General features: G+C 39.2%; 2 protein-coding genes across 4 annotated transcripts; one reads left to right on the top strand and one right to left on the bottom strand.

Moving 5' to 3' along the window:
* Positions 1-462: 462 nt before the first annotated feature.
* mpl (MPL proto-oncogene, thrombopoietin receptor) lies at positions 463-14,339 on the top strand. The gene is given in 13 exon segments (XM_036570655.1): positions 463-613; positions 1,954-2,074; positions 3,970-4,142; positions 5,274-5,422; positions 5,517-5,670; positions 8,699-8,810; positions 8,904-9,067; positions 9,407-9,549; positions 11,554-11,713; positions 11,810-11,891; positions 11,996-12,083; positions 12,984-13,112; positions 13,114-14,339. Coding segments are annotated over 13 exon segments (1,902 nt in total). The 5' UTR covers positions 463-483; the 3' UTR covers positions 13,411-14,339.
* A 289-nt stretch (positions 14,340-14,628) lies between these two features.
* Positions 14,629-24,959, bottom strand: orc1 (origin recognition complex, subunit 1). 3 transcript variants are annotated; one of them, XM_036570651.1, is made up of 20 exons: positions 24,802-24,959; positions 24,067-24,188; positions 23,861-23,934; positions 23,617-23,723; positions 23,344-23,471; positions 23,048-23,220; positions 22,387-22,765; positions 21,816-22,059; positions 20,441-20,497; positions 20,040-20,141; positions 19,684-19,927; positions 18,384-18,490; positions 17,877-17,978; positions 17,586-17,757; positions 17,366-17,473; positions 16,632-16,781; positions 16,394-16,513; positions 16,058-16,224; positions 15,867-15,954; positions 14,629-15,419 (listed from the first exon to the last, which is right to left on the bottom strand). In XM_036570651.1, the coding sequence occupies exons 4-20, from the start codon at positions 23,712-23,714 to the stop codon at positions 15,225-15,227; spliced, it is 2,634 nt and encodes an 877-aa protein (XP_036426544.1). In that variant the 5' UTR covers positions 23,715-23,723; positions 23,861-23,934; positions 24,067-24,188; positions 24,802-24,959; the 3' UTR covers positions 14,629-15,224. The 3 variants fall into 3 exon arrangements, with proteins under 3 accessions (XP_036426544.1, XP_036426543.1, XP_036426545.1); XM_036570650.1 differs by having other exon boundaries at positions 24,749-24,951; XM_036570652.1 differs by having other exon boundaries at positions 24,110-24,188; positions 24,749-24,951.
* Positions 24,960-25,412: the final 453 nt, after the last annotated feature.

The raw sequence follows: 25,412 nt of genomic DNA, 5'->3' as shown, positions 1-25,412 counted from the left end.
TTGTGGCCCCCACAAGTAAAGTAGAAAATGAATGTCCTTATTCATACTATACAACTACCAAAAATCCAGTTTGCTTTTTGTAATTCATTCATATTTCCACTGAAATATAGACTGTGTTACCGAACAAAAAACATGCTGAATAAATGGGGGCTAATTTGCTCCACAGGAACTCTTATCAGTGCCTGAATACACTCTGCATATATATATATATATATGTCTCCACAACACCTAACCATTCTTTCACTATCAGCACTGTGAAGATGTGCTGAAACTGTGTGCACATGTGAATTTGTGTGTGTGTGGTGACAACAAGTCAGAGGCCCAAAATGGGTGCCAGACTAAATCCACTGAACACACACTTCCTACTGTGCTGAAGCCCTATCAGATAGAGCCACCCACTGCGTTCACATCCCCCCCCTCGTCACCCAAAGTGAAATCACTCATTAGTTTGTGTGACACAAACACCCACACATACAAAGACATATGGGCAGTTCTGAAGAGTCATGGGTTAAAGCGATGCCTGTTCACATGATGGATCCAAAGCTCACCTGGTCAATATTGCTCTTCTGTCTGATTGTGCAAGTCGATTGTGGCCCTCACCTGTCAAAACAAGGTAGGGTGGAAAAAGAGCCGTTTGATTTTTCAGTTTGAGGAGCCATTGGAAGATTTATTTGGATTTTCACAGCAACGGTTATGAACAGTTGTTTTATCCAACTGTGAAATATCTTCCAGTACATATTATGTAATGTGTATTACATAAGATCGTACAACCAATAAAAAAACTGACAGTTAATGCTGGTTGTGTGAAGTACCTCGATATGTGTTTTTTTTTAGGTGAATATTACCTGCATAATAACCAGGTGGCCTTACCTATAATAGACCATTTTAAGTTACAATCCACACATTTTCAGTTGGTTGAAAATAAGTCTGTTGGCTGACTTTACAATGGTCCTGCACTTTTGTGTACTGACCTCCTTCATAACGGACTAAAGTGCAACTCAGTGTGTTTAATATAAATGTATTAATGCGTTTTAAATGCTGTTCATGCAAACATTTGCAAATTTTGCTGTTATTAAAACTTCAGTCTCAGAAATGATGAGACGAAAACTTGAGACGATGCATGTTAATGAGATTTTATTCCGAGTAATTTTGAACCAATTCGATTGCTTCCACTTGAAATGTTTATGCAACATAAATGGACACTGCCATTTTCAAATGGTGCTAAAGTAGAAAATTTAAAAATTCAAGAGGAATATCAAGGTTTTGATTCAGCAACATTAAAATATAGCCAAATGATAAACAGAGTGGGATCTTTTTTAGGTTCTGTTGTCATGAAAGGTGCCACTGGCACAATTCCACACCATAACGGACGTATTACCATCAGTCAGGTCACTTTTTCTCATAACAGTAAAACCAAAAATGGCATCACACAGTAATACTGGATTGATATGTTTTTATGCAAGAGTTACAAAGCGTTAGTTGGATTGCTGCTACAGGAGGACCACTTTTGGGTCCTTAAAGAACTTTTTAAAGGCTCTTTTAAAATAAATAAGATGTGTGAGTGTGGAGAACCTTCCACAGTGTGTAGAGTTTCTATTACAAAGACAGTGAGTCCAAGTTAAGCACCATTTAAGAACTTTTATTTTTAAGAATGTACATGCTGGATTGTGAGTTCTGTTCTAAGTCAGAGCTTCTTGAAATAATGATATTTCCAACAGTTCTTTAAGGACCCAAAAGTGGTCCTCCTGTAGCAGCAATCCAAGTAATGCTTTGTAACTCTTGCATTTTCTAGGAGTGAATAAGATTAACATTTCAGTGAATCAATAAAGTTTTGCTGAAATTAAAGTTTTGCTGGATTACAGCTGAATAAAAACTGAACTTAAAGATTCTTAAATGTAACATTTATCCTAACTAATGTTGTTTCTTTTTATGTGAAAATCTTTATTTTTTTAGATGTGGCCCTGCTGGCTGATGAGGAGAATCCAAAGTGTTTCACTAGAAATCTAGAGGACTTAACCTGCTTCTGGGAGGCACTTGAGGGAAAGACATATGAATTCTTCTACAGAACAGACGAGTGAGTATCATATGCAACAAGACCCCTGCTCTGGAAACCCTTAATAAAACTGAATAATGAAATATATTAGAGCTACTGTCAGCCATGGGGAATATAAAATGATTGTATAATTGAAAGTGATGATGCATCCGCGTTATATTTTAGTCCTTTAGATGTAAAGGCCAAAGGGCATTTTATTTTCAGATACAAAGATGACATCATTTAATGTGTAGTGATACATAACAGCATTTAAAACTTTGCAGTATTTTTGGGGTTTTTTGGGGGGCTTTTTCTCCCCAAATTTGGTCACATCCAATTCCACCCACTAGTTAGGTCTCCCCCAGTCATGCAATACCACTAGTACTAGAAGGATGAAGGTTAGCACAGGCTTCCTTTGAGTAATGTCAAGCCAGCCACAGCATGTTTTTGAACTGCCACTAACACAACGTCATTGGACAGCTGGTCGCGCTTGGAGGAGAGTGCTAACAGTCATTTTTTTTTACGTTAGCTAACAGATGCCTTGGGGTGATGGGGGTAGGGGTAGGGCTATCCTGCCCACCCAAAGACAGCAAGGCCAGTTGTGCTGTCTTGGACCCCTGGCCATGGTGGCCGTACACAGTTTTCTTACCATTTTATATTTGTTTTTATCTGTAGCAAACTCAATGTTGCTCTAACAGGCTGGTGTTGTCCTGTGCCATGCTACATTTAAGAACTGTTTTTTTCAAAACACAAGCATGGAGGGGCTGACCAGGTGACCTATAAAAAATCTAATTCATTGTGACTCATGTTTGCCTTTAGAATACATATAGAGTACAGTGCTATTTTTTGTTTCCTTGGATAAGATTTGGGTCTGAAAGGGTTAAACTCTTGGGTGATACATGACTTAACACTGAGCTCAGCAAAGACTTGGCTACTGAAGTCTAAAAATAGTAACTTCTGTATCAAGGTAGGCTGTAAGTTTAAGTCTTTACTGAATATGGAACTGTAAAATTACAACATAAAAAAAAATATATATGACCTGAATGACTGTTACAAGCGTAAATGTCCACATTTAAGGCTGAGCATGTTAAAAATGGTAATAGACACTCCTGATTGCTTGATGCAATACCGCATCTCATATATGTGTATGTGTGTGAATGTGTATGTTTGTGTATCCAGCCTGTGACGGACAGGGACCTGGGAATTATTTTGGGGTCATTTGCACAAAATGCCCATAGGACTTTAAAGTTCAGTGTGAATTGCTTTTTCTATTAACTTGACAGTGACCTCTCTGGACTACTAAGCTATTAGTGTTAGCATGTCTGCATGTTTTTTTGTAACACAAATGTTAGTAGTTCTCTCTGTGTTCTACTTCGGAGGTGTTTTTGAAATAAATTTTTAAATAAAAAATTAAAGATTTATAGTCCCCTGTGTAATCTGTATTGCCTAATGATATGTTTTTATAATGTTAATCTTAATCAAGGATGAAGACTGTTTCATTATGCATGACGCATCATAGTTTCTTGCGCACTGGTGTAATTGCAGTAATTAGTAATTACAAGTGTACCTGTATGGGAGGTGTTTCTAAAAAATGGCCAATGAGGTATATGGTGTAGAAGGTCTGAGAGATTTGGTGTTCGGTTGCTTTTGCCTGACATCCAGATGTTATCTTAAAGATGTATCTCAGCAAGTGTATTAATTAAAAAACTATATGCATTTTAGAAATTAAATTTCAGAAATTTAATTTATTTGGAATTCGATGTGTACAAGATATTCCACGCTGGATGTGTAATCCAAACTAGTCAATCTTTCACCTTTATTACAGATTACAGACTACTTACTGGAAACTGCATTGCAAGTGTTGATCTTGTCCTTGGTGCAATATATTGTGCTATAATGAAACACGTTAGGTGAGGAAATATGTTGCTTTGTTGCAGTGAAGAGAGCAGATGCAATGTGAGTGAGCAGGAGAGTAAAGACGGGAGAATCCTCCTTGTTTGCTTCTTCCCGGCCAGCGATGTCTTCTTGTTCACATCAACACAGCTCAGAGTGGTGGACACACACACCAACACAACTGCCTACAGCCGCACTGTTGATGTAGAGAAACAGCGTAAGTGCAATTAAGTCTTTAAACCAGACTATACAAAAAGTCAGAGATCATCCTCTATGGAATACATTCCTAGTTAAAATAGCCATTAAGTACAGGTTATCCTGAGGAGACTAGATATATGATAATACACTTGCATAAAACTAGTGTTCAAAAACACGCACACACACACACATTTTCTAAACAGCTTATCCTGGGCCGCGGGGGGGCTGCTGGAGCCTATCCCAGCGGTCATTGGGCAGAAGGCAGGATACATCCTGGACAGGTCGCCAGTCCATCGACAACTGACAACTGTGCAAGACCACTCACACTGTCACCATCAGATAAACAGTACCTAAAGCTCATCTTTGAGAGAGAAGAAAAGCTCCATTCTTGCTTCAGATCTGAAAAAAATTCAATGGTGTTTCTGTCCATCCTTCCACTGTGAGAAGACAACTCAACACTATGTGTATGAAAGGATGTGTAGCTGTCACAAAGGTGTTGCTGAAAAACAGAAATAGGTAAAAGAGAAAAAACATTGAAATTAAACAACAAAATCAAACAAAGAAGCTGCTCGTTCACAGAACAATTGACTGACCACCCCAGAGTCCAGACATCAACATCACTGAATGTGTTTGAGTTTACTTGGATTGTGAGAAGCAGATAATACAACCAACAAGCAAGTCTACTGAAAAGAAAGAAAGCTGTAATAAAGGCAAAGAGTGGACACACTAAATACTGAAAAAATAATATTATATTTTGTTGCTGAGGCATCTGTGTGATTATCTGTTAAAATATATGTCTTCTGCTGGAAAAAGAATTTAATATCCATTTTTGACAGGAAATTAAAGAAATAAGGGATGGTCCCTGACCTTAGAACAGTACCGGTACTGCATACAACTTTATTTGTTAATTTAATAGAAGTTACTGAATATTTTATAGTAGTCTAATAATAGAAGAATGAATAAATGTCTACTCAAAACTTCTAAAAAAGAACAAGTAACCCATGTAACCCAAGAACAAGTAAGCCTTCTTTGGGGTGTCAAATCATGTTAGTTACTGGAAAATAAACCTTAAGATTAATAACTGAATAATAAGCCCAGTGTTTCAGAGATTAATCCAAAGTAGTACCATTTTCACATCTCTTCTCTCCAGTTCTGCTGGATCCTCCACTAAATGTATCTGTTCACCTTACTGGAGAGGCTGGACAACTGCTGGTTAAGTGGAAAGCGCCAAAAGAATTTGAAAATCATCTGCAGTATGAGATACGATACTGCTCTGCCTTACAGGACACAGTTATACTGGTGAGTTACAAACAAATTCTTATTCAAAATAGCAAAATTTCCCTGGAAACATTGCATATGTTTTAAGTGTGCTGACAATGTTACCTCTCTTTAGGTCAAGACCAACAGATGTGAACACAAGCTGCTCTCCTTGGTCCCAGGAGACACATACACAGTGCAGATGAGGCTCAAGCCAAACAGCTCCAGTATAAAAGGTCACTGGAGTGACTGGTCATCCTCAGTTACAGTCATGGTTCCTCAGCCGGCAGGTGAGAAAGCAAAGTGTGACTCTATGAAGCACTCAGGGATGAAACATTGCAATATCAGAATCAGACCCAGGAGCTTTTATTCAGCAAGTGTAAGAGATGTTTGTGGTGTAGGTTTCACCAAAATTAAACTAAGATTATATGAATACTACATAATATTAATCTACAAAAAGTGCAGTGTGTCAACAGTTAACAACTACTGTGAATTCTGATTTCAAATTTTCCTTTTTTTTAAGAAATCATAATCATAATCATGACCAAATTCATGTTTTCTATAATGAATTAACCCCTTATATTTCCAGACACATTACATTATTAGGCACATTATTCAGTAATTACATGGAATACATTAGTACATAACTGCATTTACATCCTACTTTGGAGCCACAGTAGTCACTAGAGTGAGCTCTTCCAGTTGAAAGACTAGGAAAACCCCTTCTGACAATGTAACTTGAAAGTTGGAGGAACTATTGAAAACTTCTGCTTTGGTGTGGATTTTTGAAGACAGGCTGTTTTAAAGGAAGGTAAACAGTAGTAAGTGTGTTTAAATCATAACTAGAATGAAGGGAAGGAATTACTCAAACAGCACAAATAACTTGTCAGATGAGGAGGACGACAAGCTTTCCTCAGTTTGGCTTCTTTTCTTTCGCTGAAATGATCTCTGGCGTCCATTTTGCACTGAATAAGACAGAATCACTGTTTCCTTTACAGTGTTGTTTGATGAATGGGGTAAGAGTTAGACAAACGCTGGCTTGGTTATGTTTATTGGCCTATAGATTAAGATCTCATAGGGTATACAAAGATGGCACATGCCTGTTTAAGTCAATGGCAATGGCAGCAGACTCTGCAGAAAGCCATGGCAGCTGACTGAACAAACCTGAAACAAAACTGTTTTTTCTAAAAAATAAGCTTATGAGATGCATGTTTAGGCTTAAACTAGTCACAAGACCCTAGTAATCTCAAAAATGGCCACAAGTTCGCTGTAATCATCAAGGTGGGTCAAAATCTTTAAAGTTTAGCCAATTGCGCCAAATTGTCTGCTGGTGTGAAAGGGGCTTGAATCCTGGTCCCAAAAATATGCTTACATGGTCAGGATGTAAAGGAAGTCAGGATTGGTTAACACCACAGGGATACCTAATGGTTGGATGATGTAAATGCATAATCTAGGCCAAGTTTAACAATAAAACAAACATAACAATGAAACAAAATTCTATATTCTGTCAAATCTATGAAGCTGAGGGATGCAGTGCTGTGCTAGAGTACTGCATAACATCACAGATCGCATATTCAACTCTAGTTTTAGGCTAGAAGACCACACTGGCCTGCTGGCTACTTCTGGTCATTTAAGGGATTAGCTGTGACATAAAATGAAATGTTGCTAGGTGTGTTTTACTCTTCTTAGAGCAGCTTATATTGCTGTCAGTAATTGAAAGCAGTCAATGACATTAGCTGGGCAATTTCTCTTCAAATACAGGCTTTTGTTATTTTAGTGTATAAGAGGCATATGAACTCTTGGGCTAGTCATTCAAAAGAATACACATGCCAGTTATGCTAAATGGTACTATGGTCCTTTTCCTTCTCATTTAGCTCTGCCTGTTGTCTTTGGTAATGGTGTGTGTAATTAGCAATATCAAAATACAGCACTTATTCTACACACTAGGGGTGGGAATCTTTAGGCACCTCACGATTCGATTCGATTACGATTCAGAGGGCTGCGATGCGATTATAAAACGATTATCGATGCATCTCGATGCATCTTTTTTTCTCTATGCAGGATTTCTATCTTCCTACTGTCTAAAAACTTGGTAGTTTTAAAGCAAAGTATTTGTAATGATCCATAAAGTAAATGCATTATGGATCATTACAAATACTTTGCTTTAAATATCTAAAATATCTTTTATTAATAAATCAAATGGAGGTGATGTGGCAAGTGAACTAGAAGGCTCTCATTCAGAGACGCTGCTGCCACTCATCTGCGATAAAATGCGCTGTTAGGGTGAAATAAGATCCAGTGGTATCGGGTGTCCACGCAGCGCGTTACAGCCATCCTTCCCGTTTTCTTTAGTGATCTTATAACTTCGGTTTTGGTCTCGTTGTAGAGAGGGGTATTTTCGAGACTGGACGTTGAATCTCGGCTGACTGCGAACAGACAGCAGACAGCAGGTCACATAGCCCCGAAGTCTGGCCTCGCCAGTAGCGAACGAAAAAACAGATATTAAGACGAACATTTGGAGGACGTATTCGCATTTATAAGCAGCGCGGTTGGTTAAATCTGCTGAGAGACTGTCTTTCTCTAAAAAGTTGCGAAAATGAAGTCGCTTCTCTTTCGAATTTTCCCGTTCCACCTTAAATGGTGCAGCAGTTACATTCGGCGCCTAAGGCAGAATTTAAGGTGGAACGGGAAAATTAGAACGAGAAGCTGGCGAATGAGAAGCGACTTCAGCCTCGTAAAACAGCCGGATGCTGAGACATTTTACAAGAAACTCTTCTAGTTTTGAAGAAAGGTTTTCTGGCGGAGATGGAAGGAAAGCGGCTATAGCAAAAGCTTAAAGCAGAGCGAAGTAAATCTGCGTTTTCGTTTATGTTGTTTAGTCTATACTAGGACATCAGCACACACTGAAACATACTGGACAGTAAATGTTGTGGCTCCCGAGTTGGTTTGATTTATGTTAAAGGACAAAATGGCTCTTCTTATCATTTGAGTTGTGACTCCTGACCTAACCTGGCTTTAATGCAGAGGGAGCCGGTCAGATTTCTCACTCATCCAGTTGTGTTTTTGTTATGTTCTGCCGCAGACTGTCCGGGCGCTGCACTTACCCACTTCCAAGTTCCGCCTTTTGCGTTCCGTCAACGTTACGTTATAAATTAAATATTTAGAAAATCGATTTTTGACATTTATGAATCGATTCAGAATCGTTCACGTCCGCATCGCGATGCATCTAAGAATCGAGTTTTTCCCGCACCCCTACTACACACCATTATTCCATCTCAAACATCATCTCAAAATTGAGGTTTCCTGTTTGTTTTGCAGATGACATTGAATTACAATGCCACACTCCTGACCTTCATCAAGTCCAGTGTAGATGGAACAAAGAACTATATGGTGATGGCAATTACAGTCTGCATTACAGACAAACGAACAGGTAGTGCTGGATATTCTCCTCCTCTGCAATGTGTATTTAGTCTTTGTTATTCATAGCCAATGAAAGCATTTCTTGAGCATTTCTCCTTTTCAGAAGTACTTGGGGAAGCTGGATGATCTGCGACAGGTCTAATGCTTCTGATACGCAGTGTGTTCTCCATGGAGGTGAATCCACCATGTTTGAGGTTTACCTCAGAGTTGGGTTGAAGCCTTTTAGCAGAACCTTTTACATGGACATGTTCATGATGAACAACAGCAGTAAGTGGAAGCATTAATGGATGCACAGTTTGTCATATTTTTGTCATACAATGTTACATGAATGTTATGTTTGCAACATCCAGTCTTAGTGTTTTATTATCAAATCAACCTAAATCAAACGAGCAAAACAGCTACACGACTCTTTCATAATTCTCTTTCACTGTGCTGTCGCATAGCATAGTACAGTATTAAAACTATCTCAGTGCTTAAATACAGTTGCATTGTAGCCTGCATAGCACAACCTCATGTGAAAGAAGTAGTGCATGTTTGTGTATCTCATGCAACTTTATAATAACGTTCTTACTGAAGTCCAATGATGTCTTTTCTTTCTGCTGTTAGTTAAAACAGAAGCTCCAGAGGGACTGAAGGAGGAGAGTGATGGAGAAAGGCATTGCCTGAGATGGAATTCCCCTCTTCCGCTCATATCCCAGCACCTGATCTATCAGATCCGCTACCAGCTCCAAGGAGAGAGTGAGTGGAAGGTGAGGAATGAGCACAATGATGCTGTAAAAAAAAAATAAAAAATATATATATATATATATATATATATATATATATTTTTTTTTACAGCAAAAAAGAAAGTTTTTCTCTCTTTGTTTTACATCATTTGAAAGTATGCCAGCTGAGCTATACAGTTTTGTGAACAGTTCATGCTGAACGGACCAATACAAAGGTTAAGAACTACTCACAATGAAATATTGCTACATTTAAGAGAAATTCCAGCACTTTTTCGAGATTTCTGCACTCTGACTTAGAATTAAGACAGTCAGTGTTTTGATGCTTTTTTTTAAAAGAAACTATATCATTGGAAAACCAACTTTTCTTTGCTTGTTTGAAATAAAGGATGATGTAATATTTAATCATTATGAAAGTCTCAAAATGTAAAATTCACTACCCTGTCTATACAGTCCATACAAGGAAACAATGCTGCAAAAACAGCCTTTTTTGAATGAATTGTTTCTGTGATGTCATGAAACCCAACTCATGTACATATATCCACCTATACAGCCTACAGCAGGTTGGCTTTGCCATATTGAAGATCTAAGGCAGGGGTCACCAATCTTTTCCACAACGGGCTCATGTGGCTGCAGGTTTTCATTCCAGTCAAGCAGGAGGTCACCTCATTCCACTTGTTTAATCAGTTGCTCTCAGTCTTCAAACTATTGATTGGTTATATGAGATGTGCTCATGAATGGCTGGAATGAAAACCTGCAGCCACACAGGCCCTTTGTGGATAAGACTGGTGACCCCTGTTCTAAGGGGTGTTTGAGCCTAAACTGTTTTTTGAGTGAGGCACAATACAGGACAGCCAATCAGTACAGAGCTCACTTATCTTAAATCGGTTCCAACGGACAGTAAAAAATAGCCTACGTATTTCTAAAGGTAAAAAGAGAAGTTGGAAAATGGTCTTGTAAAAAAATTAATTATGACAATTCAACCACAGAAATATTATAAGTATACCCCAAGGGAAAACTAAAATGCATGAAAAATGTAAGATACAGGGTCTTTAAATGAAAAAATTTTTAGGTGCTACATTGCCTTACAACACCATGGATGTAACGCTCTGCCATAAATGCATTCTAAAAACTATTTTAGGTATTAAGCAAGTGACATTTAATAGCTAGTGGAATTCCTTTTTACATACATTCAAGTTAAACATGTTAACCGCTCCAAAGAAGTCACTATTTTTAAGATACAACAGTTACATCACATCAATGCTCTCTGTAATCAATGAAAATGATCAAACTCGTTCTAGTGACTGGATCACTCTTAAAATACCAAGAACTTTTACTGAACTGGGGGAAATCCACTTTGAGCCACAGTGCACCAGCAAGCTGGAACTTTTTACAGGAATATCTAAAACTCCACTCGTTGATGTAACTTGAGCATTTTGAGCAACTTTTAATCTCTAACCACCTCCACTCAGCCTGCAACTGTTTCAGTTGATTTAGTTTCAGGTTTCTATTAGTTTTTTTGATGTTGTTTTATTTGTTGATTAATTATTTTTGTTGATATTTATTTATTTATTTAGATGTACCTAATAGAGATTTTTGAATGTTTTGATTTGTTAATCTTTTTTGTCTTAAAGTTAAAGCTATTTTTAATTTGTCTTATGTACTGTTTTATTTAAAATATATATATATATATATATATATATATAGGTCTTATTTATTTTCTTTGCCATAGTTTTACTATTATATTGCTATACATTTGCTTGTACAGTGCTCAGCTACATTGTAAATGAGGGTCATGCTCAATGTAGTCTGAGTTTTAAAAAGGTTGGTTGATTGATTGATTGATTGATTGATTGAGTTACAACAAAATGACAGTGACAAAATATATGACAGATACCTGAATGAATTATAATAAAAAAGAAGCAGGGACAGAAATGAAAAGCACAGAAAAATAGCGCTTCATTCCATTCCCACATCCATGTCTATGACAAAGAAAACCCTTTATTTATGTACGATGCATTATTATTACAGCTCTTCACAGTGCCAAGTCCAAAGACCAGCATTTGTCTGGATGTGCAAGTAGGCAGTCAGTATTCCATCCAAGTCAAAGCCATGCCTAATGGATCACTGTACAGTGGGCACTGGAGCGCTTGGTCCAGATGTCTAACAGTACAATTGCCTTCAAACACAGGTACTCAAGCTTTCTCATGCACAATCCAGAAAAACATACAAAAATACCAAAAAGCAGTAGAGTACAATGTTTACCAGCATTTCCACACCCACACAGGATGGCTGTTTATTGCATGTGTCCCATTCAGCTTGCTCATCATTTCCGTCATGATGTTCCCTTTCTTCTCCAGATATGTCAGGTGAGCTTGATGAACACATAAACCATATGATATTCCAGTGTTATACAAAGGCTAACAGCAATTTACTGTGATTAATGTCATTGTTGTGAATTTTTTTCCATCAGTAAGCTGAAGCGGTTTCTATGGCCACCAGTCCCAAACCTTAATGAGATGCTGGAGAGCTTCCTGAAAGATATCAACGGACAACACTGGGTAAATCACATCTTGGAATACTAGCAGTAAACTATATTTGTGGCTTATTTAAGTGGAAATAAACTAGATATTCATGTTGACTCTATCATATCAAACCTATCAACCTTATAATTCCATTTTCTGTCTTTTACATGTTTTTCATAACAAATGGACCAATAGAATTGCACCAAAATTACTTGGAGCAAAATATTAACATACATACATGGTTATGTTAACATACATTAAAATTAAGAACCTTTTTTTCCATCTACTGTAAAATTACCATTTTCGAAAAAACAAGGTTTCAATAAGCTCTTAAAAAAATGATTCTTCAATGTTCTTTAGTAAAGACAATGGTTCCATATAGAGCCATAAACACTCAAAGAATCATTTGATGATTAAATGGTTCTTTGCACTGTAAAATGGTTCTTCTGTTTGATGGTGAATGTGTTGTATATGGCTCTATATACAACCCCCCTTCCACTTTCAAAACTACAGCAAGTGGTCTCCTCAGTTCCTTAACATTTGAAGAGGTGATGAAACACAGTGGTAAACATGCCCCTGTCTCAACTTTTTTGAAACGTGCTGCTGGCATCAACTTCAAAATGGGCATATATTTTTCAAACAACAATAACATTTCTTAGTTTCAACATTTGATATGTTGTCCTTTTCAGTACCATTTTTAACTAAATATAGGGTTTAAATGTTTTGCACATCACTGCAATCTGTTTTTATATACATTTTGCACAGCGTCCCAACATTTTTTGGAAATGTGGATGAAGAACCTTTTTGAAAAGGGTTCTATATAGCACCAAAAAGGGTTCCTCTATTGTTACAAGCCTGATATCAGTGTATGACAGCAACGATATGCATTTTCTCTGATTACTGTAGTCCCTCAATGACGCTCTGTCACTAATCTAGGAGCCCAACTTCAGCACCAAGCTGTGTGATGAAGACATCCCTGCTTCAGTGGTGGAGATCATGTCTGAAGGAGACGCTCATGTCATGAAGAAACCAGCTAACTGCCCTCATTTCCCACAATACGGCTCCTTTGGCTTGGGATGGTAATGGAGAGTGTGCTGTGGATGGGCTGGAGGTGAACCGGGAGTATGTGACCTTAAACACCGTTCTCCCATGCCTGACTGGTAATGACTATGTCTACAAGGTGAATTCTTCATCAGGCCAGGTTGGGGAAAAACTCTTCTCAGTCTATTATACCACCTTCTCAACATCCACCACCAATATCTTCAACCACTCGTATGTGCAGGCTGGGGATGTTGGAGCTCGAATTCCAGCGCATCACTACACCAACTTAGAAAACACAGATACAACAGCTAAGACAGAGTGAAGAGTGAGGACTATGCTAGATTAATATTGCAGCAGGCACTGTTAAAGCAAGGGCACAACCTATACAAAGTTAAAGCCCACCAGATTCAGAAACATGAAACTAGAGTGGAAGGCAGTCAAACCCAGGTCAAGGTTAACCGTCAGAGTTCCTGTCCATCTCTGGGCAGAGTGTAAATACGCACTTCTGTGTTCTCGATCTTGCTGGTTGACTGTTGACCACATCTGAGGTCAAGAAGAACTGTACATTGCGAATAATGTTTGGGAATTCATCGTCTTCAAATTGTAAGTCATGCCGCTTGCAGAAGCTTACCAAAAACTCTGCCACAATAGGCAGTTTCAACAAAACCAAATGAGTATGCAACCTCAAAACTGAAGTGAAAAATATATTTCACAACAGATAAGATCTACAATACTTCCTGAGAAATAAGGAAGACACAATAATCACTCATCTTTCAAACATATCCCTATTATATTTGTCTTATGTATTGATGCACTGTAAAAAGCAATGTAAGTAATAATGTAAGTAGCCTGGCTGCCATAAATTGAGTTTGACTTAATTAACAGTAATTACAACAAACAGTGTGTTATATCTGGTCATTTTACCTTATTTGAAATGTATTACAATTTAAAACATTAAAAACATTTAAGGCAGCCCAGTAAAAGTTAAAATATCAAAGCATTTTTACATTTTCAGTGTTTTGTGAAAACGAGTTTGCTGCATTTGCGAAGCATTTTATTTATCCTGAGTGCAATCAATAAAAGGAGCTTGTAAATATGTGGTTGATATAAAACACATTGCTATAGAGAACAAAGCCTTCTGTAGTAAAGAAAATAAATGCATTCTGCATTTAGCAGTATTTTGTAAGCAGATTGTCTGTATACCAGCGTTTGTATTATTTTCAGAATCTCATTTTTTTAATGTGTATAAACCATACCTCACATTTTGATTAAACTTTGATTTTAGCATAACTATTATTGCTCTCGTTCTTGAATAATTTGTAACATACAACTGACGTTGTTAGATTTTACTCAGTTACGTGTGTGCATATATGTATATGTATGCGTGAGTGTGAAAAGGGTACATATACAGTGGAAGTGGTGCCGTTTTGGAGAGCAGTTGGCTGCACAAATCTGAAATGACAAAGTAGACTAATATTTTGACACTGAGTGCAGCAATAATAGATTCTGAATCAGGAAAAAAAAAAACATACATTGAAAGTGATTTTCAATAGCTTTATTTAAGTTTCTATAATTAACAAAGATCATAAAATAATTGGACATTTGGTCCATAAGAATATGACCAAATTCACACAAATATTCAGACAGGCCTTAAAACCACTAAGACATTACGTGGTGAATACAGAAAAGGGGGAGGCTCGCTCTCCAATAACTAAAATGCTCACTGATCTGTGTATTTTGTGCCCAGAATTTGAGAATTAACAAATGAGAAACTTGATTCAAGGTACATATACTGTCATTCAGAATATTCCAGATGTACCCTTAAGTGCTCATCGGAGCCACTGAGACAAAGAAGCGCATTACTTTGTGCTGATTTCTTGTAAATTTTTGTGGTTCATTTGCATTAAAAGACAATCTATCTACCCCTGGTCACTTCATGTTGAAAGAGATTAGCAAGGCTAAAACTCAAAGTTTACAAAACAGAAACAGGACCCGATCCCAGTCACGGCTGCTTTTAAAAACTTATCTGGGGAAAAGCAAATAAGTGGATGCTCTAGTGAAGGCACCAGTCAGGTTTTCTTATAATGCAATCTTCAGACTTCTGAGCAGGGACTTGGGCAGTTCCGCATCTGGGCCTCAGTCAGCCTTCAGTGCGTACAGCACATCATCCTGGCTGACATTTAAGCGGACGCGAAGCAGCAAGTCCAGACGGCTGGGTTCCAGAAGAAGCAGACGGCAGGCTCCTAGTCTCTGACACACAGCCAGACCCTCAGACACGCTTACTGGCTGCAGTCCCTCCATACGACACAGAGCCTGGTGCTGTACAAACACCTAGCGGTAAAAAGAAATGGGAGAGGAAGAGATTGGACAAACTGTCACTCTATAGGGGCAGAGAGAGAACAACGGTCATTGTAAAGCATTACTTAAGATATTTCATGAGGATACATTGTGCAACGTAATCCACAAGATATGTGATGAAAGATCTGACCAATTTGGTGGTGGGGTGTTTACTACCAGGTTTTGTTATTATATTACTGTGAGGTGGATTGGAACAGGTCTACAGTTTCAGGAAAACACACAATTTAATTCAATAACTCTGGAATCATTGCTGCTTTACTTGGAAAACCTACAATGCAAATTTGTACTGTATTGAAATTCATACTGGATTAAAATCACAGATCTCTACTTGTTCCTCTCCAGGCAAAATTAAGCCAGCTCAAACAAGGCACAAGTGAGTGACTGTAGGGTAAACAATAAGTACCATTTATCTATGCTCACCTGCTGGAATGTGGCTTCTTCTAGACCCAATCTGCGAAACTCTGCAATCACTGCCCTTAAGAAGAGCTGCTCCTGTAGAGAGGCACACCTATAATAAAAAGACTTAACATCAGGGCAAAGAATAGCAAAAGAAAACAAGAAAGAAAAGGTAAAGACTGTATGCACCTGCACCCACAAGGACATGCTCACACCTGATAGCCGTGATATAGGAAGAGGAGAACATCTCATCCAAAGCTTCCATCACATGACTCATCCCAACCAATTTGGTGCCACCCTGTTGACTGGAGTGCTCACAGATCTCTGTGGCCCGCCTGCAAATATCTAAACAGCGCCGGGCATCACCTGACAGGGCTGCCACCTGGGGTTGAAAGGTAAAGCCCAGTAATCAACAAAACTGAGAAGCAGACACATCCTGTTCCTGAAGCAGAACGATAACATTTATTCATCTCTGCTGTTAAAAATGTGGCTTTATGAAACAAGTTTTCTAAATCCCTGTTGTGCAATGCTCTGTGGCTGACTGCCCATACCTTTCTTGAGACTAGCTGAAGAGCGTCTTCCTCAAAAGCCTTTACTCTATTGAGCCGAGATGTGATAATCTGCTGCAACTGCTTAAAAGTGTATGGCTGGAAGGACATGCGTGTCAGCCCCTGGAAATACACATACGCCGAGTACTGCTCATTAACAACAAAACATTGTGTGGATAACTTAATAATTAATAATTAATTAATTTCACTCTGGTTAAAACTCAGAACCCGAGAGACGTACCAGGCGACTTGCCACACGGTTCATCATGATCCTCTCAGGCAAGTCCATCGTGTTAGCGATGGTCAGCACCACCAGCCGAGCATGGCGTCTTGTTGGCCAGTCAAACAAATTATACATGACGTTCTGTTTCCTGGTCCATAAAAGGTCCAGCTGGAAAAGGTAGATACAGACAATAAATATGGTTAGTGTGTATCTTCAGCTACATGCAGACACCTAAAGTGACAAATCAGAATTTTTTCAGAGAAAAACCACAAAGCTTGACACAAAATTTGATACACACATATGGAGGTGCGATCACACTACTGACATAAATGAGAACCACCAAGCAGGGGTAGACAGATAAAAGTTTCACTTGTCACACAGGCCACCGTTCAATGAATTATGTGGTCAAAATTAAGAATTTGTGGCCCACACACACACACACACATATATATACACACACAAAAAACACTGGAATGTGCTGAACTCCAGCAATATACCATTGATACAGATTCAGTCCAATCAATCAAGCAAATTTTCAATCTTCTTCTCAAATCATTTTCTAGAGACTGCACCTAAACTGTCCACATATCTGTTCATTTCTTTTGTGGTCATTCGGGTTTATTCGGCTTAGTCTTTATTCACCTGCAGGGTTGGAGCTGCAGCAACTTCATATTAATAAGAACATACTGAGTCCACCCTGACAATGATAACAACAAGCCTTAATATTGACAGTAACCATTACAGGAACCCACCTCATCCACCAACAGCACTGTGGTCTCTTTCTTTGGTGCGGGCATACTGAATCGTTTCTCCAGCAGGGCTGCAGCATGATCTGCTGTTGCTTTCTGATTAGTAAGTTTCTACAAAATAGCATCAAAGACAGGTTTAACCAAAGCAGGAACATGACAAGACTACAAAGAGACAAGAGGCATGATGGGCAAAAAATAAAAGGACATGCCCACAGCTGCACACCTGCAGTATCTGGACGTAAGCCTGGTGTGGGTCGGTCATCTTCATGCCATTAATCTCTAGGAACCGAAAATGAGGGATCTCATCCTGCTCCGCCGCCTGCTGGAGAGACCTGATCACCTCGTGCACTGTGGCAGTCTTCCCTGTGCCAGGAACACCTGAGATATACATACACCTGCAAAAAAAAATTCCAACACAGAACATCAGTGAAACCCTTGCTACTCAAACGAGCTGACGTTAGTTAGGTTCGTTGGGGGGGGGGGGCATCATTTCAGTTATTAGAACTAGACTCACCCTCCAGTGCCATCCATGATCTTACTCTCCACAAAACTGTAGATGTCTTGGAACTCCTGTTCTCGACATGGTAGCGACTCAGGAACTGATGACACATGCAACCTATCAGTTGAAGAACAAAAGCAAAAAAACGTACTGCTTATTGTTTGTATCTGTTGAAAGTATTGTAGAACCGACTGGAGAGGGATTTGGCTAGATTTTCTCTTTTAGCACCACCTTGAGGATAATCTCTCAAACTGGTAGTGATTTAGTGGGAGGAGTGCAACCTATAAACAATTTATATCCATGGTTGGGATTTCATTTGTGTTGCTAAATTTCTCAGATAGCTAGATAACATAAACCAAGAATGTCTAACAGATGAGGTAAGGAACATGCACTTGAGAGGCTGAACTTTCAGCTTACAATTTTATGATGTGACCACTGGAAGTCAGCTGACCAATAATACAAAAGGAAAAAATGTCTGAATGAGTTCCGACACCTTGGTCTTTGGTTTCATGACTCCCTCACCTTGCCCTGGCCTCCTCTAGCACATTCCCAGGCGTCCTGGCCGGCAAACTTCTGGTGGGAATGCTGGGGGTTGCATGACGAGGCGTCCGAGGAGTAGTAGGAGCAGTCTGACAATTTATTTAATTAAAAAAAAAAAATTAATTATTAATTACATTTATTGAATTCACACATTGTGAATACAAATATGCCATTATTGTTAACTATGTGTGCCACTGAAATTTTGACAGGGTATGATGATAAAATTTGCCTACTTAGCTCATTGTGCAGGTCACAAGAAGCAAAACTAACCTGCTAAACAGCAAATATGCATACCTGTCAAGTCCTGTCAAGTTCTTAAGAACTGCTGGATTACTGTGAGACTCCCAATCTCCCAAAAGGAGCACTGAGAAGTTAAAACCATGGGAAAATATATCTTCTAGAGCTCTACATTACAAGTGTGTTACAAACTTTACAGTGTGTAGGCTGTAAGATATTAGAATACAACGCAGAGCAGCCTGCACACTCACACAACCAGTAATAGGCATTCCGACTCTTTAGTGAGCCTGCTCAGTTGAGCCCCTTGAACGAAAAAAAAAAAAATTGACCATTCCACCCTATTTTATTTTATACAACATTTTATATTAAAACCCAAATCATGCTTCGTTTACCTTTTAGTGACCATTTTATTTTAAATACAGGGCATCAAACAATGCCACACCATGCTTATATGATTTTCATAGAAAAGTCACATATTCTGTTTTTTTGTTGCAAGGGCTAATTTGGCTCAGCTCACCAGTATGAACCAAAACAGCTCATTATTCAGTAGCATGAACAGTTTTTTATCAATTCCAAAAGTTAGCGATATTACCAACCATTTAATTGTCTTGGTCTACCTTCTAATTAAGAAAACTTCAATACATTCAAAACTGACATATTACAGTAAGAAATGGCTGTCCAGCAAACATGCTTGCAGGCCAAATTGATAAGAACTGCTAAGACACAAACTTTGTCTTGATAAGACACAAGAACACAGATGAAATCAAAGAAACTGCTAGAAAGAACATCAATTTTGAATGACTGAAAATGTTTGTTACTAATGTTGTTCTGCTAATCACTAAGAACTTGAACAATGTTATCTAATTGCAGAATTGAACATCCCTACTATGTGACAGAAGGGAATAAAGGAAAGAGGCAGTAAAAAAAAAAAAAAGGTCATATTTAGTTTATATCTGATCAGGAGCACAAGTGCTCCTTTGCCAAAAGCTGCTCAACTGATGCCAGTAAACCATGCCACCACATTTGCTGCTATAGCACTCTGTACCTTCTTGCTGGGAGTTTTGCGTGGGGTTCTTGCAGATGCTCGGCTGTTTACAGCTGCACGTGTTGTTTTCGAGCCTGCTGTGCGCCTGCTCTTCTTCACAATCAGCTCGTCTTCACTGTCCATTTTCACGTCCTCTTCCTCATCACTGCTGCTCTCTAGGTCAATCTTAGTAGGAACGAAGCAGTCATCATCATCAGCATCTTCACCATCCGACTGCAGCTCATCACGGCTACTCAGCAGATCCCTACAATATAATAACGAAACACTTTTATTTAAAGGGTGTTGATTACCTTTGTGAAACAAACAAGAATACTTGAGTAGATGGTAAACCCACAACAATCAATCTGAAAACATACAGCTGCTTTCTGATGTGGGAGGACACAAGCTGGGCTGACTTCCTCTTTGAGCGGGGAGTAGCAGTAGTCTGTATAGGAGAGTCTTCATGCTCTTCTTCAGCCCTGAGGGCAGAACAACACCACTAACTGAAGAATTACTAAGCCTAATCAGAGTTTCATAAGACAGAGAATAGCATGAAGGGCCAGAGTTAATGGCAAAATTTGTATTTATTACGGAATCAACAGAACATTTCCATTTACACTGGATCTATGATCCAGTCTTCACATTGTGGACATTGTGGGAAAACGCAACAGACTTTAGGCAAGGAGAAAAAACAGATTTATTGCTCAAGTGAACCTAACTTTATAACCTGTATGAATATTCATCTAAAACAGCACAGATAAGATTTCTGGACACTTACAGCACAGTAAGAGCCGGCTCCTTGACTGTAGTAGACTGTCTCCTCCTGGATGGTGTTCTAGACAATACAAAGATATGATAGCATGACTGATTTCATCATCACCTGATTAAAATGCCAAGTCCTTTTAAAGACACTCAGTGTTCTTCTTCCTCTTGAGGCAGAAGCAGTTTTTTTCCTTTTTTAAATTTATTTATTTATTTTTTTAATCGAGTTTGTGGACCCAAAACTAAATCCCGCAGATGGATGGAAACAATGAGCATGTTTACTTGCACACCAATTATATGATCATTATCCAATTTTGGCAGTAATCCTATTATTCAAGTGATCATGTAAACACCATACTCGGAGATCTCTTAAAACAGAGTAAAAGTGTTACTGAAATTCAAAATAGATTAGCTCAGAGAACTAGTTTCTCAGGACACCCCTAATCTGTTTTCTATTGTTTTCTACATCTGAGCAGGTTAAACACAGAACCAGATTGAGATACCAGGGAAAAGTAAACAAACACTTTGCAACAACGAAATGGTGACAAAACACATTATGTATAATTTACAAGCACAAGAACTCCTGAATGAATATTTATTAGTAAAGGGACTCCTTAAAAATAAAACTGTGGCAAGATGTTTAAATTCTGCATCACATGCTGTGCTTCTTTGGAGAGTTTACTGAAGAGTTGCCACAGAAGAGGTGCACATTGTGGATTTAGAAAGAAACCTGACTGTGCTACTCTAATACACCAGAAGTTCTTATTATCAGATCACTAAAGTGCTTTTAAACAGGTTTATGCCAAAATGTGATTTTCTGCAGTTATTAAATATTGTGCATGTAAACATACTCATTCATACTGGAGCCAACAGTTAAGCTGAAAGTAGTTATAAGAAACTTAAATAAGTGAAAGTTTAACCATTTTAGGCAAAGCAACCCATGTGTGTTCCAAAAGCAGCTTTTGGAAATTAGCAAAACGTGCCCTAAACTCCATCACCACGTGTGCAATGGCCACACTGTCCCTCTGCTTAAATCACCATCAAATGGGGGTGAAAATCTTACTTCTGCGCCCTAAGGCTGGTTCTCCTTGGTGTGGCCTCTCTCTTACGAGGGGTCCTGCCTTTGCTGGCAAGTGCAGGTTCTACCTCAAACACATCATCGTCCAGGGGCTGGACCCCAAGAACGTCCCTGAGAGGGCAACGGCAAGCTTAAAACTACACTTTTGGTGTACATTTTGTGGCAAAGGCTTTTCCTTTACACCAGTCAGCTTGTCCCCAATTTATCACTGGTCTATTCAAGTATAACCTTCTAACAAACAGAAAATCCAAAAACCTAGGAAAGGGTGTATAAATGCACTCTCTGTGGTTATACACAGCACTCAAAGGCTAACCTGCTGGAGGTGTTGGCCAGTGCAGTTGGGGTGGGTTTAGCAGGGCTATCCAGAGCCTGGACAGAAAGATGCTCCTCATCAGTGGAAGATTTTGAAGGCTTTTGAAGTGGGGTCAACCTAATAGTGATCGAAATATGACGGGGTGGAGAACTGCCCAGTTTCGTGGCCAAGTCTTCCTCTGTGCCCTGGTCTTCATCCAGTATCTCACCAAGAACATCATCTCTAGTCAAATTCTTACTTGGACCTGGTGAAAGCAAAACAGAGAGCACTTCAATTCCTTTAGGCTGCATATAAATGTCTAATCACCCAGTGTACTATGCTGGAGACCCTAGAAAAATGGTATTGTATAATTTTTTTTTCATTTTATCTTTGTAAGGCCAGTATATGCTCAAAACGCACCTACATAAAACAATGTAATGTTGTAATTTACGTTTGAATTCTTATTTGCAACAGCACTCAAAAAGAGGAGAAAAAAATGCAAGAAGTTTACAAACCCACACACACATATTTACACACATCTCACAAACACATTTAAAACCACTGGGTCTAAGAAAAATCGAATGGCACTCACTGCAAAGGTCCAACTTCTTGCGAATGTTTGGATTCGAGGAGACTCTACTTCTCCTCTTCATATTCAGCACTTTGGCGGCGGAGAGTTTGGAAGCAGAGTGGGCTGACTCTGCCTCACTGGAGCCCATCTTGCCCGTGCTCATGCTGCTGCGGGTGTGGACGCCAGTCATGGCCCTCTTCATTACAGTGGGGTCTGGGGTGGGGAGAGCACGAGCTCGGGGTGCATGCTGGGAAGGTGGTGGAGATTTGGGGCTCTGAGCAGGCTGAAACAGCTCAGCATCCATTTCTCGAAAAGCTTTTGTGTCCCATAAAAGTTTGACAAACAGAGTGTCCTTGTTCTCATGATCTGGGAAAGGAGCCTCAAAAGGAATATGTTTAACCTAGATGTGAACAGGAAAAACAAACACTACTCAAAGACAAATAGCACAGAACAAAAAGGGGGTGAAGCTCATCACCTACAGATCAATTCTCACAGATGCACTGTACTGTAAATAGCTCAGTACAGGCCTGACATCAGACAGCAGGAGACCATTTTTATAAGTAACATGGTGCTGATCACTCAGTTTAACGATCACTCAGTTTATTTTTCTGTTGCAACATGAGCTATAGGCTAACGGAGCGGTCACATGATATACCACTTGTTCAACTTTATATACACATACCTGAACTGTTCCTAGAATTGTCTCAGCATCCACCTCATTGTCACAGGAGCGATCCTGGTAGTAAAAGATTTCTTGAGGGTGAGGTGTCCGGCCCAGGACCTTTCTTTTGTTCTGAGGTATTTCACACATACGTACAAACCACTGCACCACTGCTTTTTTCTTATTACCGGAATCTAGAAAGAATAAGATGTTATTAAGCATGACATAGGTAATTGACTGAACTTTACATTGCAACTAAAGCGATCAGAGTGAAAGTGAAAGGTAAAAACAGAGAGACAGGAGCAAAAGTTGGTTACCGTCACAAAACAGCTTCAGAAGCTGTGCAACAAAGGGGTTGTCATCATCTTCTCCCTCGATCAGTATGTACTGGCCTACAGACACCACTGCCTTGCCTGGCCTTCTGTCTACGGCTATAGACAAAGACCTGCGGAGTTTAAGTGTGGGGGAAACGTTAATATAACTTCGTAAAGTTTAAAAAACTGTTTAAATCAGGTCTGCTGGCTGGCTGTCGAGCCAGCTAACCTAGCTACTTTGGCTAACAATTACTGTCACAAAAATAAACGACATACCCATAATACATTCTCTTCAGTTTTCTGTCCTCACTTGTCGGCTTGCCTTCCCATCTGTAAGTCCTTCGCACACGTAGCTTGGTGTAGTAGCCACTCATTTTGCTGAACTGCCGAAAATGAAGCCCAAAACTGCTATTAAAGACCATTAAAGACCCGTTTTAAGCTAGCGTTAACTAGCTTAGCCGTGTATTACTTGCTGCCCATACCGCTGAAGACAACGGAGTGACCTCCATCTCACACTTACCTTCAAGTGATCCTCTGAAGTGTATTAAACCTCCTAAATAGTTCGCATGTAGCTTGTACTGATATCCCGACTCGCTGGAAACACAATAAAAAAAGCTACAAAACTAACGAAACTGTGAGCTGCCTTCGTCAATCTGCCCAAACCCCACCGGTGCCTTAGGACACGACACGAGTTTTTCCCGCGAAAGAAAAAAAAGATTTGCATACTGATATATCATTGGACCAATGGGGTTCGTCCACGCCCACTGACCCGATGACGTTGATGTATCGCAGTTTGAAGCTCAGTCACTCTCGTGTATTCACATAAAGACGTGTTGTTTGTTTTTCGTCTGTGGGTAAAACACATATATTTTGGGATCAACTATCTTATACTTTAAACACAGTTTCACAGTCACCAACGCAAATTTAACAACAAACGACCGCTACTGCTCTTTCTTTGTTTTTTCAACAGGACGTTCAACTGCTGTCACGAGAATATTACTTGAAATGTGTTTACTCTATCTGTTTGCTGACAGATAGATAGATAGATAGATAGAAGTCAATGAATAGTTTCTGGTATTTGTACACAATTTAATCTAAAGGAAAGACCCGTTGAAATTCTGCTTTGTAAAATACTCACAAATTCGTGCATATATCTGTCAGTTGCAGTATGATTAACCCAGACTTTAAGTTCAGGGCTAACTCAGCTCCCTACATGTTTATATGTACCACATTCTCATAAATAAATAAGTAAATAAATAAATACAAACACTAATCTAAACATACACCAATTGTTCTGTTCAAAGGTTTTTTTTTCATGAAATTCAAAATTGAAAAGTTACTTTTCTATTTACACCGTTTCTAGCTGAATGGTCATGAATTTGTGATCATGTTAAAGCTCAGTATTTACCCCTGGTCAGTGTACGAGTTCACAATCACCAGTTGTGTTTTTTACTGACACACCTGCAGGGGTTCAGTCCCGAAGTGGCATCTGGCAGCAGGAAGTGGCAACTCCGCCGTCCGGAAATGGCACGTACTGGCATGTGCCACTTAGCGAATGGCACCTCCCACCGATAACTGGTAACGAGTGGCACATGCCACTCGTGCCACTTGCCAGTGGCACCTGCCACACAGAAACGGCGTGTGCCTCTCAAAACAGGCACATACCAACAGCTCCTGTGAGTAAAGCAAAGACTCTGGACAGCGGCTACTCGGCTCGGCTAACTAGCGGCACATCATAGCTCCACCATCGGCCATCAGAACCTGGGAAAAGTCATGGAGGAATGTTGACCTAAAGACTCTGTGCAGATAGTCTGTCATTTTGGGCTTTTGTTGTGGCACGGAGAGCTGAAGAAAGCAGCTCGTGTTACAGATGTACTCAAACTAATTGCTGAATTCATTGTGGTGTTATTCATGCTAAATCTAAAGTATATATAGACTATTTATCAGCGTATTTATTAAACAGGACAAGAGGAACGCAGTGTTCTTGTTTTTATGTATTATTTTTTCAGGAGTGGCACTAGCCATTTACTGAGGGTAAAGGCACTGGCATGTGCCGCTCAGGAGTGGCAATC

This window comes from Colossoma macropomum, unplaced genomic scaffold (assembly GCF_904425465.1).
Source record: "Colossoma macropomum unplaced genomic scaffold, Colossoma_macropomum, whole genome shotgun sequence".
Taxonomy (NCBI): domain Eukaryota; kingdom Metazoa; phylum Chordata; class Actinopteri; order Characiformes; family Serrasalmidae; genus Colossoma; species Colossoma macropomum.
Note: the sequence above shows the minus strand (reverse complement) of the source record. Positions and strands in the feature narration are given on the sequence as shown.

Excerpts from the sequence above, each read along its gene's own strand:
- orc1 (XM_036570651.1), bottom strand. The coding sequence starts at position 23,714 with ATGAGTGGCTACTACACCAAGCTACGTGTGCGAAGGACTTACAGATGG. Across the intron at positions 23,472-23,616 it reads CTGAAGAGAATGTATTATGG|GTCTTTGTCTATAGCCGTAG; the intron begins GTATGTCGTTTA and ends TAAACTCCGCAG. Across the intron at positions 20,142-20,440 it reads GAGCCGGCTCTTACTGTGCT|GGCTGAAGAAGAGCATGAAG; the intron begins GTAAGTGTCCAG and ends TTCTGCCCTCAG.